This window comes from Crocodylus siamensis, chromosome 2, assembly GCF_052110815.1.
Source record: "Crocodylus siamensis isolate JL-2025a chromosome 2, ASM5211081v1, whole genome shotgun sequence".
NCBI lineage: Eukaryota > Metazoa > Chordata > Crocodylia > Crocodylidae > Crocodylus > Crocodylus siamensis.
In genome coordinates this window covers 67,984,702-68,001,381 of record NC_143396.1, presented here as the reverse complement: position 1 = coordinate 68,001,381, position 16,680 = coordinate 67,984,702, and the positions used below count along the sequence as shown (strand labels likewise).

At 42.2% G+C, this 16,680-nt stretch overlaps 1 protein-coding gene across 1 annotated transcript in view; it reads right to left on the bottom strand.

Moving 5' to 3' along the window:
* The window catches only part of ENPP6 (ectonucleotide pyrophosphatase/phosphodiesterase 6), a 63,971-nt gene extending 47,540 nt beyond the window's left edge, over positions 1 to 16,431 (bottom strand). Inside the window, exon 1 of the mRNA XM_090036114.1 lies at positions 15,840 to 16,431. Within this exon, the coding sequence (XP_089892240.1) occupies positions 15,840 to 16,077 (238 nt within the window). The 5' untranslated portion in view covers positions 16,078 to 16,431. The remainder of the gene's footprint in view (positions 1 to 15,839) is intronic.
* Between the last annotated feature and the right edge of the window lie 249 nt (positions 16,432 to 16,680).

The following is a 16,680-nucleotide window of genomic DNA, read 5'->3' as shown; positions in this document are numbered from 1 at the left end:
GCTAGAAACTGATACGTTGTTTGTCTGTTAGCTCTCTCCTTCCATGGGGTTTATATTGCCCAATTTTAAAGTGTAGATATACTAGCTGAGTTTACATTTTCCTTGTTGTATCTTGCAAATGCTCTGCTTATGCCTAATATATTACCACAACAAGATAAAAGGAGCGTACTGAAGACCATCGACCTATGCAGCTCTACAGGAACTGTAGCAGAGAGACTCAGCGGGTGGTGAAATGATGCCTTCCTGTATTTGCCAAGTGCTTGTCACATTTGCAAATGGAGGAAAGTGAGGAACTAGAGGTTTTCTGGCCAAGCAGATAGGTTCCTTGTAAATCCTGTTTGCAGCAAAAGAATCTGGGTTGGCATATTTGTTGACAGGTGTCTTTAATTTCCTTGCATCACCAGGGGATGAAATATTTTCAGATTTAAACCCCAGCTGGGATTTTAAAAAGGAAATGTTAAAGATTAAGTTGCACCAAAAGTTCACGATTTACACATCTTAAAAAGAAACTACTGATGTATGTGTGAGACATTTTCATCATTAGCCTGTGAGTCACAGATATTGCAAGGACCCAGATAACAGGCTCTGATTATTGTGAGAATAAGTGTAGCGAGCATAACTAAAATAGCCTGATAATGCTTTTTTCTTTAAGAGACATCATCATGTGTACAGAACCACATTTAAATTGCGTGCATTTGACCTTCAGAAGGATTTTTTTTTTTTAATTCCCTTTACTGCCATGCATCAACTTAATTAATTATACAAGTAATTTTCCCTCCTCAGAGCTTCTGGTTTATTTTTAATTTCAAGATTTTTTTTTTAATCTTGAAGCTTCTCTTTAAAAGACATGGCTGCAGGGAACTCCAAGGCAGCTCAGCACCCAAATATCATATGGGATTCATAATTGTTGGACTGGAGTATCTTGCCTCTGACATAACAATACACACAAAGGTATTTAAGAGCCCAGTCCAGTGAAAGCCGTAAGTGGCAATATTTCAGTAGTCCATCACAGCTAGGTGTCACAGGGCACTGGGGTGTCCTGCTCCTTTTGAGGGCTGGAACTGCTGCAGGGAGGGCCTGGGCAGGCAGCAGGCAACCCCAGCTGCTGGTTCCCAGGGCGGCCAGAGTCTGATCGTTGGCCCACACCTGCCAGTGGCCAGCTGACCAGAAGGAGCAGGGCCTGGCATATATATAAACCCCAGGGCTGAGGCCAGGGAGGCAGTTTCCCCACTAGCAGCCAGAGGGGAAGGAGCCTCCAGGGAGGAAGTGCCCTGTGATGCTGCCACTGCCTCATATGCTGCACCTGGGGCTAAGAGGGCTCCATGATCTCCTCAGGTACCCTTGCCTACTGCGCACTTAGTGCCAGGGACAAAATCTGATTCTGTTAAAGGGTCAGAGCACAGCCTGATCTGTATTATGTTATAGCCCAGGGGCTTATGTTTTGTTTGCTGTTTATAACACCAGTGGTTTGGGTGAGGCTATCTGGGGAAGGAGGAGGCCCACTGCAGTGAGGACGTGGCATTTTGGGGTGCAGAGACAGGGCCGCAGAGAGCCCAGAGAGGACAAGGGGGCCAAATCACAGCAGGGCCTAGACTGGACAATGTCAGTGCCATCTGTGAAGCTTGGGGCAAGGCAAAGGGGCAGTTTGGAGCCACGCATATAGCCCATAAGCCTGGGGTGTTCTGAGATATCTATTTTGAAATGGAGCCCACAAAGGGTCCGGGAACTCACGCGGTTCAGGGAAGTCCATCAGGGCCGTGTCCAACTGGACATGAAAGCAGCCTCCCTATGTTACAATTACATCAAGATGTGGCGGGCAAGAAAAGAGGGTGCCCATCAGGCCAAATTGGCATGGTCGAGGGTCCTTAGGGGTAACACAGCTATCCTTAGGGACCCCATCCCATGACACCTAGGATATGGGGAAACTTTTGGAGAATGCTGTGCTTTACAAGCAATCTACACCAGCATCAAAATTGCTTAAATGTAATCAGTTAAATGTTTTACAGCACCTTTCCATTCTATTCCCTCCTAAACACCCGTTCCCCACTTCTCTGCTTGGTGATGACCATTCCACCTCTGCATCTGAAAGGTACGTTTCTCACCAAGCACAGATGAAGCAAAGTGCTTTTGGCCTTGGCTAGGAGCTGATCAACCATGTATCTATTCAAGTGGTTAATGTAACAAATAATTGGTTCATTTTCTCATTCGGGGTGCTTATATAATTTCTGCTATCTCTTCTTGCTGGAAATACCTCTTCAACATTGTCTAGACCAGGGGTGGGCAATTATTTTGAGCAGAGGGCCGCTTACTGAGTTTTGGCAAGCCATTGAGGGCCACATAACAGGCAGCCAAGGGCAGATTAAAAAATTTAGAAAATTAATTTTTGGGGCCCCATGGGCTGGATACAATGGTCCAGCGGGCCATATCAGGCCTGCAGGCCGCATTTTGCCCACCCCTGGTATAGCCACTCTCTCAGGTCTTCATTTGATCTGCAGTCTCCAACAGGTAAGTGACCCTCTGAAAAAGGCAGATGAGATGCAGATAAGACGTGGAACTGTGCATAGTAATCAGCAGGGATCTGGGTTTTCTGTTTGCTGCAGAAGAATAAGGATTTTCTACTTCAAAGGAGAAAACTTGGGAAACCAAGGGTTTCCCTGTGCAGGCTGGTAGAGTCGCAGCCTGCAAGGGGCTGCTTGGGAATGGTGGGGTGGGATGCAGGGGGCACCATGTGCATGTGCATACGCACACATGCACACGGCAGCCAGGTAGCGTGGTGGAAAGCAGCTTCCACAATGCTCTCCATGTAAGTCTATGTGGGGGGACAGTGTGTCCATAGGTGATGTGTTGGAGGGGTGGGGATAGGTGGGCTGTGGCTTGGAAGTGAGAGGTACTGGCAGGGCTTGGGGGGGCTGTGGCTTGGGACAATGGCATACCAGGGCAGCTCAGTGCCACAAAGCAGTGGCAGGGGAGGGAGCAGGGGAAGCTCTGATTTTCCATGATAAAACAAAATCAAATGCCAAAATTTATAGGTATTTAAAATGTATTTTATTATAATGATTGAGGCACTGGTAGGCTTCCAAACTGCTTTAAAATTATAAATATATCAATAAAACATTGTTTTCAACTGGTATCTATATATAATATTTTATATATATGTGGCATTTTATTTCAATTGTGCAAAAACATGGATTTTGGATTTTTAATCAGATTTTGAGGTTTTTAATCACAGAACTTGTAATTTTTTTTTTAAACAGAGAAAACCAGGATTCCTGGTAATCAGCATACTGGAGACAATGTAACGCATCTGTGAAGTAACCTTATATGAATGTGTATTTTATTTATATTCATGTGTGTATGCATACACACACACACACACACAAAAGAGGGGAGGACAAGATTGATATGTGGAGTTCTTCATATGAGAGAGCAGAAAAACAATTGTCAAAGCTAGATGTTGGCTATCACTCAAAGTAAGGTACTGATGCAATCAAACTACTGTTTGTGACTTTCATTTAAATTTGCATAAGGGTAGGATTCTTTGTAGCTGGTGTGGTTCTCTTCTGAGTCCTTTGCTATGTGGATGGAGCAAGAAGAGGCCTAGGAATAATGCAATCATAGCATAATGCAGGTCATATATCCCAGTCTGTTTGGAGTCCAGGAAAAAGTGAAAGCTCTGTCTAAACAGCTGCTAACACTTAATGTAGGATTTTTCAGAGACCTTTGCCATCATGGCAGACCTCCTAAGGGAGTTTCTGAATTCCAGAGTGGACTACAGAGAAATGTATTCTGGGTGTATAGCAGTTTGATCTAAATCATCTTAAGAACCAGGGATGAAATCCTGGCCCCACTGAAGTAATTTGCAAAACTTGCATTGACTTCAATAGTGGCAAGATTCCACTTTGGACTTGCCTCTTACAAAAGGGGGAAAATTGTTTAAAAAGGAGCCTTATTGGCTGCACATAGTAGATTTTTTTTCTCCTTGCTATGATTTAGTAAGCTGATCAAAAAGAAATTCCTATGTTGTTATTTTCTAGTTTTGTTCCTTGGTTTCTCTGACCTACAGAAGTTAAGCTTAGTACTACTGGCTTGTCCTGAGATAAATGCCCTCAGTTTAGAAAGTACATGAACTGATGCAGATGAAGAACTGGCTGCTTTTTACTTTTCAGCCTGAGTCAAATTGAAAAACATTTTTTGAGCTTTTAAAAGCTCAGTACAGCCAGTCCTGAACATGCCTGCACACTTCTGATTTTTCCCGTCATATTTCTACTTGTTGATGCAGCCAAAATGGAGCTGCTGGAATTCTTTTATTACTGTTTATCATCTGCAGTAGTGCCAAAAAGCCTCAAGTGAAAAATCAGGTCTTGTTGTGCATGGCACAGTAATAACACATAATGAAAGAGGATGAGATCCAGTTCTCTAAACTGGATAATCCAATGAGACGAGACTAGGCTGGAAGTGGCTTGTCTAAGGTTAGGGAACAACCTGAGAACTGAGTGCAGGTGTTGGAGCTCTGTTCACTGCCCTAATGCATCAGATCACAGTGCCTCTTCCAACTGTGGTTAGAGAGCCCCATTTCTCCCATTATTTCTAGCTGCAAAGAACTAGATAAATACAGTAGCACTATTTTTTCACACAAATCTAGGAATCTAAATATACAACCTTGAAGTTGATCCCACCTGAACCTTGCCATCCCTCAGTGGGTGAAATCTGGATCTGGACATCCACACTTCTGGTCTGATTTAACATGCAATGCATGATGTTCAAATGGGAATCAGGGACTTACCCATGCCCATCTCAGTTCAGATGCAAAGTAAATATTTGCTTGTTGGCTTTCAATTAAAGAAATAACTGGACCTCAAGCTTCTCTCTAGAACAGAAAAAAAACCCCAGCCCAACCCTGACCCACTGACTCTGAATATCACCTCACCTTGCTTGGTTTGGGGATGTTTGAATCAGTGATCCATGACATGGGCATAGCTCTTCTCTACACCATCTGGATTTTTGCCTAGTATCTGTTAGAATAGCAAATACCATTGTTTTGAAATAGTTCCTTATATTGCTTATAACCCCATGATTTTGCACATGGAAGGGTCATCACTGCATAGTCCTAAATAAATGAGCCAATAGATCTGCACTGCATAGAATAACCTATCACTATGCCGTATTAGTATCATGGTCTTTTTTGTGTAGCACCAACTGTAATAGGGTTTTCATACTCATGTATAAAGCAAGGAATCACCAGAGTCCCACTCAGTCAAAAAGAAAAATATGTTCAAGAGCAGTGTGTTAAATGGGCTCGGGAAGATTCTGCAGTCCTTTCTTCCAACCTCCCCCTTCAGTTAATTTGAACTTTGTTGGGCAACATCTTGCTTCTATTTTGCAACATCCTGCCATTCATTAGGGAGGGGAATATGTAGGCAGATAAAATCATAGCCATCATATTCACTAGTCTGAAGAAATTGCTGTGGTGTTGCTGTCCTAAAAATGTCAAGTTGGCTGTTGAAAATGTTGTGGTGATTTGGTCTTTCCTGAAGGGCCCCTGTTCTGCCTGCCACCGAGCCTAGTGAAGCCCAGAAGAACCAACCAGTAGAGCACTCTTATGGAAGCTCATTGAGAGGCTGCTGTACCTGAAAGAGGCATCGTGTTATATATGGGCACACAGCCAAAAAAAAAAAAAGAAACAAAAACCTGGCACCTGCACAATGCGAACAGACATTTTGTTGTCCCACGGGAGCTTGTTGGCAAAGGTTTTACAGCTCTGTTGTGACCTTCTAAAAATCAAGCTGAGCTAGAAGAGCATTATCAGCGGCTTAGCACTGATCAGCAACACTAGTGGAAACCTTGTGTTAAAAGGAAAAGAAAGAGAGCTCTTAACTACATTCCTTAGGGAGATCCACTTGACCACTTACACTGATAAATCCATGCTTTTTGGCTGTTGTATGAAGGAACACATTTTTAAACTAATCCAATGTTTGTCTCCACAAAAAATGCAGAGCTGCTGTGCTTATGATTAGAGAGGATACAAGTCTCAAAATGTTTTCCACTCATAAATTATGGTTGTCTACTTTTTATATCTGGGTGTATAAATACGTAGACAGATTTAGTGTCCAGTAATTGTTTTGTATTAGTTAGTAACAGGACCATTGTAAGCAAACATCCCTTTAAACAAGCTTGATTATTAAAAGAGAAGTCCAATGTACAAGCCAAATGCAAAAATCCAATGTATTTATTAATAATTATGCTTTTTGTTCACTGTTTTGTAGTTCTCTGAACTTGGACAAGGACCATTCATGGAGATTTATTTTCTTTTTATTGAATGTTGATTTTGCTTTCACTATCTTCAAGCTGCATGTCGAAGGCTCCCAGTTCCGGACCTGTGTACCCACGATCCCACCACATTCCCTGACACCTGAGATTGAGTCTTCCAAGAGATTTAAAAGGGTGGTGCAGAGAACAGAACACTTCCCTAGAAAGTATGAAGTTCATACACTGTCACAAACAGCACTAGGGTACTATGTGGTTAAAAATATCTTCAGTTGATAACTTCATGTGTTTCTTTAAAATATAAAACATTTATCTGGGTCTTCTATTTACAAGAATTTCATCTGGGACTAGATTGAAATTGGAACTCTCTCTAACACCAAGTTGTAGGCCGGATGTTTTTGGCCATGGAGCAGAAATGAGGCATGTGCTAGATTCATTATGTGAGCAAAATAATAGTCAGCATCCTCTCATAAGTACCAATTAGTCTCCATGAGGTCAGGGAAAACATCACTAACATTAATAGCTCTTTGAACAATGTAATTATAGCTTTGTTTTAACATTTACCTTTTATAGGAGGGCTAGAGGTGGTTAGCTGTGTTAGTCTGAACTCAAGCAGAAGTTAAAGCAGGCAGATTAATTCCAAGGCATGAGATTTGATAGGCAGCAAACTATGTCTTCAGATGCTATGAAAAGACTGTTTAAAATAGAGAAGAAAAATACAACCGGGGAGGATTTGGGGGGTCGGGGAAAGAGTAGCACGGTGCAGTTTCACCCCCTTTAACTTCTGCTCAACCCAATTTTTAAAACCAACATCTGGGAGGTACAGCTGAATTTCTATTTAGGCAGTGCTGAGAGAGTCAATTAACTTCATTGCTCGTTATCATCTCCCCAGTTCAGGCTATTCTCTCTCCAGTCTACAGGTGTTATCAACCCTCTATCTTTTTTTAATCATCTTGATGTTCTACTATTCAAACTCTCCTTTCTTCTGCAGGCATGACCCATGGGGGGGAGGAGGAGCAGGTGAGACACACGAGGGGTAGAAGGAGAGGTAGGACCCACAGGTGAGGCTGGGGGTGCAGGCATGACCCACAGTGGGGTGATGGCCCCCCTCTCCAGCAAACCTACATCCCTGTCCCTCCAACCCTCTCCCCACTGGGACTTACTTGCTTGGCTCTGGTAGTGGTGAATGCTGATAAAATCAGCTGCAACCAGAGTGGCTGGTGAGATGGGGGTTGAAAGCACTGGCTGGGGGGGAGAGCAGGGGGCCAGAAGGACAAAAAATAGACCAGTGTGTGGGAAGCGGGGAGTAAAAAGAGCAGCCCTGGGGCTGGGGCCAGTGGCTGGGTTTTCCCCAGGGCTGCGCAGGGCAAGTGGACAGAAGTGCCATGCACTGGTTTGACCTAAATCGAGCAAATCTGGTACTACATAGATCCATATTCATCTTAAACTGGGTTCTGTGATTTTTAGACCAGTTTCTGTGCATGGAATTACAAGTTCAAGTGCAGGTAAATTGATTGCCCGTCACTGAGAGTGCGTCTATAAGCGTAAGGTTGGCACCAGGACAAGCTAAGTGTAAATCAGGCAGCCATTTTGAACCCAATTTAACCTCCCAAATGTCTATACTTATTTCTGCAAACTTTATAGCTCTAACTAAAAAAAACTTAGCTTCAGTATAGTAATATAAACTCGGGTGTAGAAATGACTGACAGTGAAGTCTTGGAGGAACTCTCAAGACACTCAAGAAGGCTAGATTTTGTTTTATGAATCTGAATGAGATGCACATTTAACTAGAATGATGACAAGATGAATGATGCAATAACTTTTGATTAATTTTGCCTAGTTTGTTGGTTTTTTAAACACTGTGCACAATCTAGCAAATGTGTGCACATTCCAATAGTTATATTTTTTTTTTGCTTTAACCTGAAACAGAATAATATAGTGCTAATCCCCAGCATATTAGTAAAGCATCTAGTTTCCCTTTAACTGGAGAAAAATGTTTCATGTTTTATGTGATAATGTGCCACACTGTCTGCACTCCCCTTTTCAAAATACTGGATCTGCCCATGAGGACAGGGGAAAGGGATACTACTGAGAGTGGCAAAAGCTTGATTGAAAAGGTCAGTAGGAATAGAAAGAGCAGTAAACACGTTGGGGGACATAGGAATAAGGAGCTGGAGTTAAACTAGTGCAGGCAATGGGCCACAAACCCATAGTCTCTGAGGCTTAGAGAGAGTTACTGCCTCCAGCATACACAAAAAAGTTTACTAATCCTGGAAGCAGTTGCTTACATAACCCCCTACATTTGGCAGTGTAGCGGGGCATATCATCACCGCATGCCAGTGTACCATACCAGCTAAGAACTCCTGGCCTGCTTACAACTATACTGGCAAAACTGCTCTTTGTGCTACTATAATGAAACTATCTTTATGCAGGCTAACCAAGATATACTGGTAATGGGCCAGTTTTGCTGGAATTAATACATGCACATGAGGAACTTCTGCTTATTAGGGATCGCACTTTTCACATCCTTACCCAGCATAGTTTTACCAGCTGAAATCTATAGCATAAACTAGGGCTCTCCTTGGAGGTGAGTCATCCAAGTCAGGGCAAGGTGGTTGAAGCCATGTTGCTTGCTCTCATCATCTTATTATGCCTCCCCACTAATCCTACCATTCCCACGAGTGGAACATTGAAGCGCCCCACACTTCAGATGTGCTGCTTCCAGTTTAGGTGGCAGCCTGGGCACCTCTGTGCAGCGCTTTGGTTGAACTAATTAGCCATCCTAGGGTGCGTCCAGATGAGTGTGGCTGAGTGGTATGTGGCACTGCAAATACATCTGCAGTGCCGCGTACCACACACTGAAGTGTTCTCCATGCTGCAAGAGCACGCTGCCCATGCGTGTGCTGCTACAGGTTTTTTCCATGAGTTTCCACAGGATATCCAGAGGTAAAAAAACTCACTGTTAAAAAGCAAAACAACAACAACAAAACAAAAAATAGAGCAGCGCACACACAGAGGCAGCGTGCGCTACTGAAAAGTGGAGCCAGGCCACCCGAAACCACACTGCAGCTGGTAGCCAGGCTCTGCCCGGCAGAATCCCTGCAGCTGCAGCCCTGGGAGGCCCCCACGCCCCCCAGCAAGACTGCCGGGGCCAGCACCCCCGCCTCCCCTATGGCCCCCTGGGGTAATTTGCTGCGTGCCAAAGCGTGCGTGTTATGGGCATTCCCCAGGGACAAGTAACAGCAGCTCAAGGTGTGCCACTGCTACTTGTCCCAGGGAACCAAATGTACATGTCTGTGTGGATGTGGGGCCAGTTAGCATACTTCCTGCTAAATATCCTGTCTATTACTTGGCAAAGACAGCTGCTACATTGTTCATGGTTTAGGAGGCAGCCTGACCAGGTTGCAGTATGCTGCAAAGAGCAACAGTGTGCTGGACATCAATCATCATTGATGGGGGTGGTAAGTTTATTGTGTAGGCCTAGCTCTAGATTCATCATAGGGGAAAACAAGTAGCTGAATATAAAACTTCATCTTCAGTCTCAGCACCCTGAAGTTAAAAATGATAAAAGCTGCTTCCTGTTTGGAGTTTGGATTTTGCCATCATTCATTATAGTTTCATAGTAGCAAATCATTCATTATAATCCAGGCTAATAAAACCCATAAAAATGTGATGGGCAATATCCTAGTCTAAAAACTGTACGTGTCATTAATTGTGAATTAATATTCATCCCCCATTCTTTTAGCCGAGTTTGTGTAGAATATGCTACATGTTTACATATCTTGCATTATGTTAATAAGCGTAATATTTGCTACAGCTGTAAATCAGGAAAACACAGTTTTAATGGTTTATATTTCACAGGAAGTCCCAAAGATGGAATTACACAGCCTTTTTATTCCAGTTCGTATTGTATATTGTTCTTTGTGAAACACAAAATAGGAAGTTTTCTCTGTTAGCTACTGGGCCTGCTTAAAAACAGAAACTGCTATAAATCAGAAGACCTTTGACAGTACATGACAAACACATGAGAATGCATGAACTATGTGAAGGAAGACTGCAAGGATGGGAGAGCAAAGGGCAACTGGAAAGCAGGCTAAAAAGTTTCTCTTAACTAGCTTAAAAATTTCATATTGCATTGTTAAACAGGAAAGGTGAGTTATAATTGTGACATTTAGTCAGCTCATAGAAAAATACTAATGGTTGTATATTCAACAGGCCACCAAATTGTGCATTCTGGTCTTGTCTTCATAAGTGAAACCAAAACAGAGATTGGTGTGTTATGGAATCATGCTACAGCCCTATAAAATCATGGCCTCATCATCTTTGCACACTGAAACCAATATAATGGTGACTTTGCGAGGCTGGCAGGATCATTTTCTTATTAAGTGATAAGTAGGAGAAACTCTCTCTTAATTCGGTACTTTACAGCTCTGAATCCTAATTTTAAAAATCCCTATTTAATCACTATATTCCAGCATGTACAAGTTTCACAGGACTTTGCCACTTTCTACCAATTATTTATGATCAAAACCTTTCAACAGGTCTATAAACTCTACTGTATCACCTCATCCTCCTCCAACAACTTTCTACCAGCTAAAATCCGTATAAGTGAGTTCTCTCTCCTGTCCCTGGAAGCTAAAAGAAATTTATTTTCTGGAAAGTCATATTTTAGAGCAGCTTGGTTTGCCACATTGTTCTAAATAATGATGTGCCTAAAATGACTATTTTTGTTTTTGAAATCCTGAAAAATTCAATTCTGTTTTAATTTCTAGCTAAATATGATACTGTCCATCAATTATTTTTACTGACCTAAATTTTAAGGGGCCCTATGAAGTGTTGCATGCAGTAAGCCATTGGTGAATTCAATGGGAGTTCATGAAGATGCTCATTATGATATGGGGGTCCTTTTGGAGCAGTGATTCTTTACCCGGGTGCCATGGTACCCTGGGGTGCCTTGAGATCCTTTCATGGGTGCCACAGGGTGCTACACAATATTAACACTGTTAGATGTGCAAACTTGATTCACAAAAAATAAATGAAAACAAAAAGCTGGCATTTTCTGAGAGAGGCCTTGAGTCTAACGAAGGGTGCTTTGAGTCTAAAAACATTGAGAACCACTTCTTTAGGCCATCTTATATATTCAGCACCTTCTATAAGCCTTTGGATCCATTTGGCTAAGGACACATTCAACAAGCCTGAGCCTGAATTGATTCAATCTTTGCAGGTTAAACCTGCAAAGCTTGAACTGATTTGGAGGTGGATAGACATTCCCTTTTCATTCCATGCCTGCAGTGGCTCAGGCTAGAAGCCAGGGAGTGCTAGAGCAACCCTCCCTTCCCTTCAAGAGTGCTAAGCTGAGGGAGGGCATGGCCAGGCTCTGGTATGACACACTGTTTGGGGGAGTCCCACCTCAGCATCCCAGTAGGGAGTTGATAATAGTGTTAATCACCCATAACACAGTGTTTATCAGCCCATTAAGAAAACAAAGCTTCTCTCATTGGTTCAAGCTCTTCTTAAACTACTTTTGACAAGGAAGGAATGGAGGGATGTTATGTGCTACCTGTTGATTAGCTCCCAAAAGCCCTAAGCGGACACTGTGCTGTCAACCTTTGTCCTGTCTGCCATGGCACAGATCGTAGCCAGCATGCGGTATGCTAGCTAATGCTGAGGTGTCTGTGTAAGGCAGAAGGAAGGGGGAATCCCTGCCTTCAGCAGGGAGTGGTGAGGGGGGAGGAGGGGAGCAGGAGGAAGCCAGGCAGGCCCTGCTGTACCTGCAGTCTCTGCTGTAGCTGTAGCCAGGGAGCAGAGGGGAGGGGCCAGCCCAGTTCCCTGGAGCAGAGAGCCCCACCCAGCCAGCCCAGAGAGTGTGCCAGAATGCTGGCGGACTCTGCTTTACCTTAAACCAGGAAGGGGTCTGGAACAGGCATTGAATAAAATGGTTTGACCCAAATCAGTTAAGTCTGTTACTACATTCAACCAGGTTTATCTCAAACCAGTTTCAGACATTTTCAGACTGGTTTACATACACTGAATATCTGTTCTGTTACAGGTTTAAACCAGTTTCTGATCACTTCAAGTGGTTTATGTGTAATGTCTGTCTCTAGACCAGGTGATCAGACCCCAAAGCTATTAGCTTGGGCAGCTTGTTCCAAGGCATATTGCATAACTGCTATGAAGTAATACCTGGCAGAGGTAGGGGGTAATGTTGTGGAATCATAAATATTCCATTTATTTTGGACAGAAGGATTTATGCAGGTACAAGGCAGAGAAAAGAAAATATTAATTTGGATGAATATAGGCTTTAGAAAGGATAAAAATCCAAGATGATTTTGCGACCTTAACTCCTCTAGCTTGCAAACAAAATTGCACAGTATAGCTGAATTACCCTTAGAGCATCATGTGTCACCCATATCTACCCAGTCTCTGTGTTACCAACCTCTGAAACCCCCTCAACAAGCACCCATTACATGGAGCATCTCAAAAATTTACCTCTTACCAGTAAGCATTCTCCCATTATCCATCTCATGGTTATACAGTAATAGCTGTGTTATCCAGCATCCCCCTGGGAATGGGGGATGCTGGATAACAAAATATGCCAGTTAATTGAGTGGCCCCAGCCACCGCTTTTCCAGCTGTGGCTGGGATGTCCCTCCACCCCTGCCGCTGTATCACTGCCCCTCCCATGGGCTCTGTGAGCCCTGTAGGACAGGGAGGTAGGCCCTGAACAGTCTGTTATGCCCTCAGGCCATGGGGGCTCAGTAGCGCAGGCTGCTTTGCCCTGAGCCACTGGGGCTCAGAGAAACTGGAAGTGCCACGGTGGGCACTTCTGGTTTCACTTTATCCTACAAGCCAGCATGCCAGTTAGTGGAGCATGCCGGCTTGTAAGATGCCGCTTAACAGAACTTTTACTGTACCTGGTAAGCCACTTCCATGTTAAAATTATCCAGCTTTTCCCAGAAAAACCCTCCAAAACACCATCTTCTTGGACATGAACATTTCCTGATATCCATCACCTGGCAATCCCAGGCTCGAGTCACCTTCCAGTTGCAAGACAATGCAGATTTCCAGTTTGGCTCTTGTGCTAAAGGTTAGAAAGTTGTTGCCACTTTATACAAAACAGAAAATAACTTACTTAGAAACCATTCTGTTTCAGTATGACATTTTCTTTGCGTGTTTTCATTCATTCATTTTATGAGTATTTGTACAAAAAGTAAGGCCTCTCCCTTTACTGCAGTTGTTTATTCACACTTCTACTTATTTCTCACCTGAGCTCAGAGTCTCCAGTGAAATTAAAATAAATTTTCATAGTAACTGTAACTTCCCAATCAGGGGCTTAAGGGATCAGGCTGACCAAACAGCATCAGTGGCAGTATCAGCTGAACTTTTAAAAAGGCCACATCCTCTTTTTGTGCAATTCTCTTTAACAAGAGAAATCTGATAGAGAATGAAATACAAGAGCTGTGGCATGAACAAGGTTGTTTAGGTTGTTTTAAAGAGTTACATTTCATATCAGTAGGTTCTTAACAATTGCAGGGGGCATCAGCAGATTTGCATATCACAGTAATTTCTCAGACTGAACATCAGAGATCTCATTGCATTAAGCAGTTGTCTGGTGCCCTCTTTAAACTAATAATCTATATCACACACTTACCAACATTATGTTGTTTTCCTGTTGTGTTCTGACTGCTGAACAAGTCATTCACACACTTACAGTATGTTACTAGGCAAGTGTAATAACCATTGTTGTTATTAGTTTGTACTCATAATTTTACACTGAAATGAAGTGAACTGAAGGACTGCAACACACCAATATTAACTGGACAACACATAGAGTGCAACGTGGCATAACAGATTACAGCTGGTGTACTGCCTAGTAATTAGTAGCTAGGTTGTATATGTGGGACTAAGTAGCACTGTGCATCTGGGCCCTGCTCAGAGCCTGACGTTGAAGTTGGAAACTGGGCTGCACAAAGGGCAGGACATAGTGTTGCAGGTAGGAGGTAGGCTTCAGCGGGGGCCCTAGGTGCCCATTTGGAGTGGAACTACCTGGAGGCAGTTAGTAGCTTCAGGCAAATGCAGATTTTGCAGATGTGAATGCTAACTTGGTTTGCTAAAATTACAGATGAAAGATATAATAAATATATCTAAAGAATGATTAAATGTCCATGGTGTAGTTATGCCTTAAAATTCGGTAATGGAATTTGCCTTCCAGAAAAGCTTTTCATTGCCTTCCACTTGAATTGACAAATAAATATAGTAATCTGTGCTGTTTCTAAGCCAGGATGAGCACCAAAAAGGGAATTTTCTCCCAAGGTAGGAAGGAAAGAGTTAAGGCGTTTCAAAACAAGCTAGGCACAACTGATGTCAGTTTTGTGATTTACAATGGCATCTATTTGTTTTCCAACAAGTAGTATATGAACTGAAGGCTTTGTACTGTTTTATGGACACCATATCCAGAAAAGAACAGATTTTTTTCCCCCTGCCTCCAGTTAGTTGGGATGTCTGGGGAGAAACTGAGGGGAAAAATCATATTTGATAGAGTCAACACCCTGGACACAATAATTCTTCATTTCTGATTGTTTTAGCAGAGTTTATTTTCCAGAAGTAACTTTCCTATTGTACTGATTACTGCATAAAGATCAATCATCATGTTAAGTTAAAGAGAAATAAACCTTTAAATAGATGATGGAAATAAAGTGAACAGGCCTTGTAAAATCACATGCATTCCACATATTTTGTTAAAGCCTTCCTTTGACAATCAGAAAATGGAACAGCATAACGGGCACATGCAAAAAAGAAGAATCATTACCTAGGATTTTTCATATTAATTCACTAATATAGAAATTTAGGATCAAGTTAAGAAAGTCCTATCAGTTCTTGTGATCTAACTGAAAACACAGGGCATCAGCTTGGTTCAAGAAGTAATTTAACAAAGACCTTTCTAAAAACACATCTGCTTTTTAGAAACAAGACCTACTTTAGTCATCCACGGTTTATGTTAGGATTTAGTAACCACCTAAGTTGAGTCTCTGGGTACACTTTGTATGTTTATCGTCCATGTGTTTCTCATCTATTCTTATTTTCCAACTGTGCCAGAAAAAAGCGCATAGTTAAAATAAAGTTCAAGCATTACAGATATTCCAGACAAGCATAAAAAGTGTTTGATTCAGGTCCTGTATGTATCAGACCTCAGAGAAAATACAAAAAAAGAAAAATGTGAAAGAGGAGAGGAAGCCCCTACCTACAGCTAATAGTAACAGTAACTGTACAGCTGGTGAGCTAGTGAAAAGCAAACTTTTTGCAAGCTGTTCTGCAACACTGTTTTTAGACAGCATGGGTCCAAATTACAGTTTGGAATGGAGAGAACTGACATGTATTTAGCTTGTTCTAATAGAAATTCAGAGTTGATTTGGTAATACCTTTAAGCCTAACTTGGGGCAATAGAGTAGCTGAAAGCTTAATTTTCAGTATTTTGATCCCTCTGCATGGCAAAAACCAATGACCCAAGCTTATCTTCAGCATAACAAGCTGACAGGTTTTAAAAGCTTCACAACAAATAAAAGTAAAGTACTCACCAGTCATCAGTGTGTAATAATTTGGATAAGACAGACTAGGAAAGTCAGGGGTCAGGTAATCCACTTTCACCCCCTTCTCCACAATCTCTTTAAAGCCCAGCAGAGACTTCAGTTCATTATCATCGATGTAGTCAAAGCGAAAACCATCAATCAGAAACACTAAAAGTTTTCGATTTGCAGAAGATAAGCTTGCCAGACCGAGAACAAGGAGCAAAGAGAGGACCATGTGCTTTGTCATGTTGATGAAACTCCCATCAGAGACCTGTCAGTGCTGCCTGTCACTCTGCAATGACTCTGGGCGAGGTATCTGAAGCTGCTTTCAGGGGCTGGACCTTATGCTGCTGTCCTCCACTATGCTAATTTAACTTCCAGAGTTTAAAGCTACAGCACTATTTATCCAAACTGCTAGGCGTTGAAGGTTACAAGTTAATTACTAAAGTATGATTAACTTTACTTCCAAGCATGTAGCATGAATGTGAGAAAAGAGCTTGTTACTTTTGTTTCAGGAATGTCTGATAGCACTGAAAAAACAGTGCAAAAGGAATTGGAGATGAAGACCAAATTCCATGAATAGTCAGTGTGTGTGCTAATTAGCACAGCCTTCTCTTCCAACAAAAGAAACAGTACGAATAATGCAGCATTTATGTTTCCAGTTGCTACATGTAGCTGTGTCTCTGGTATCTCTTGAGATAGGGAATACTTAAAAAACAGATTACCAAGTTTTTAAGTAGAAGACTTCTTATGGAATTCAATAACTTCTTCAAAAAGATTGCTTTACAGTGATCTGTAGGAACATGGACATGGAATTTCTTTCTTTTCTTTCTTGGCATGGCTTTCATTG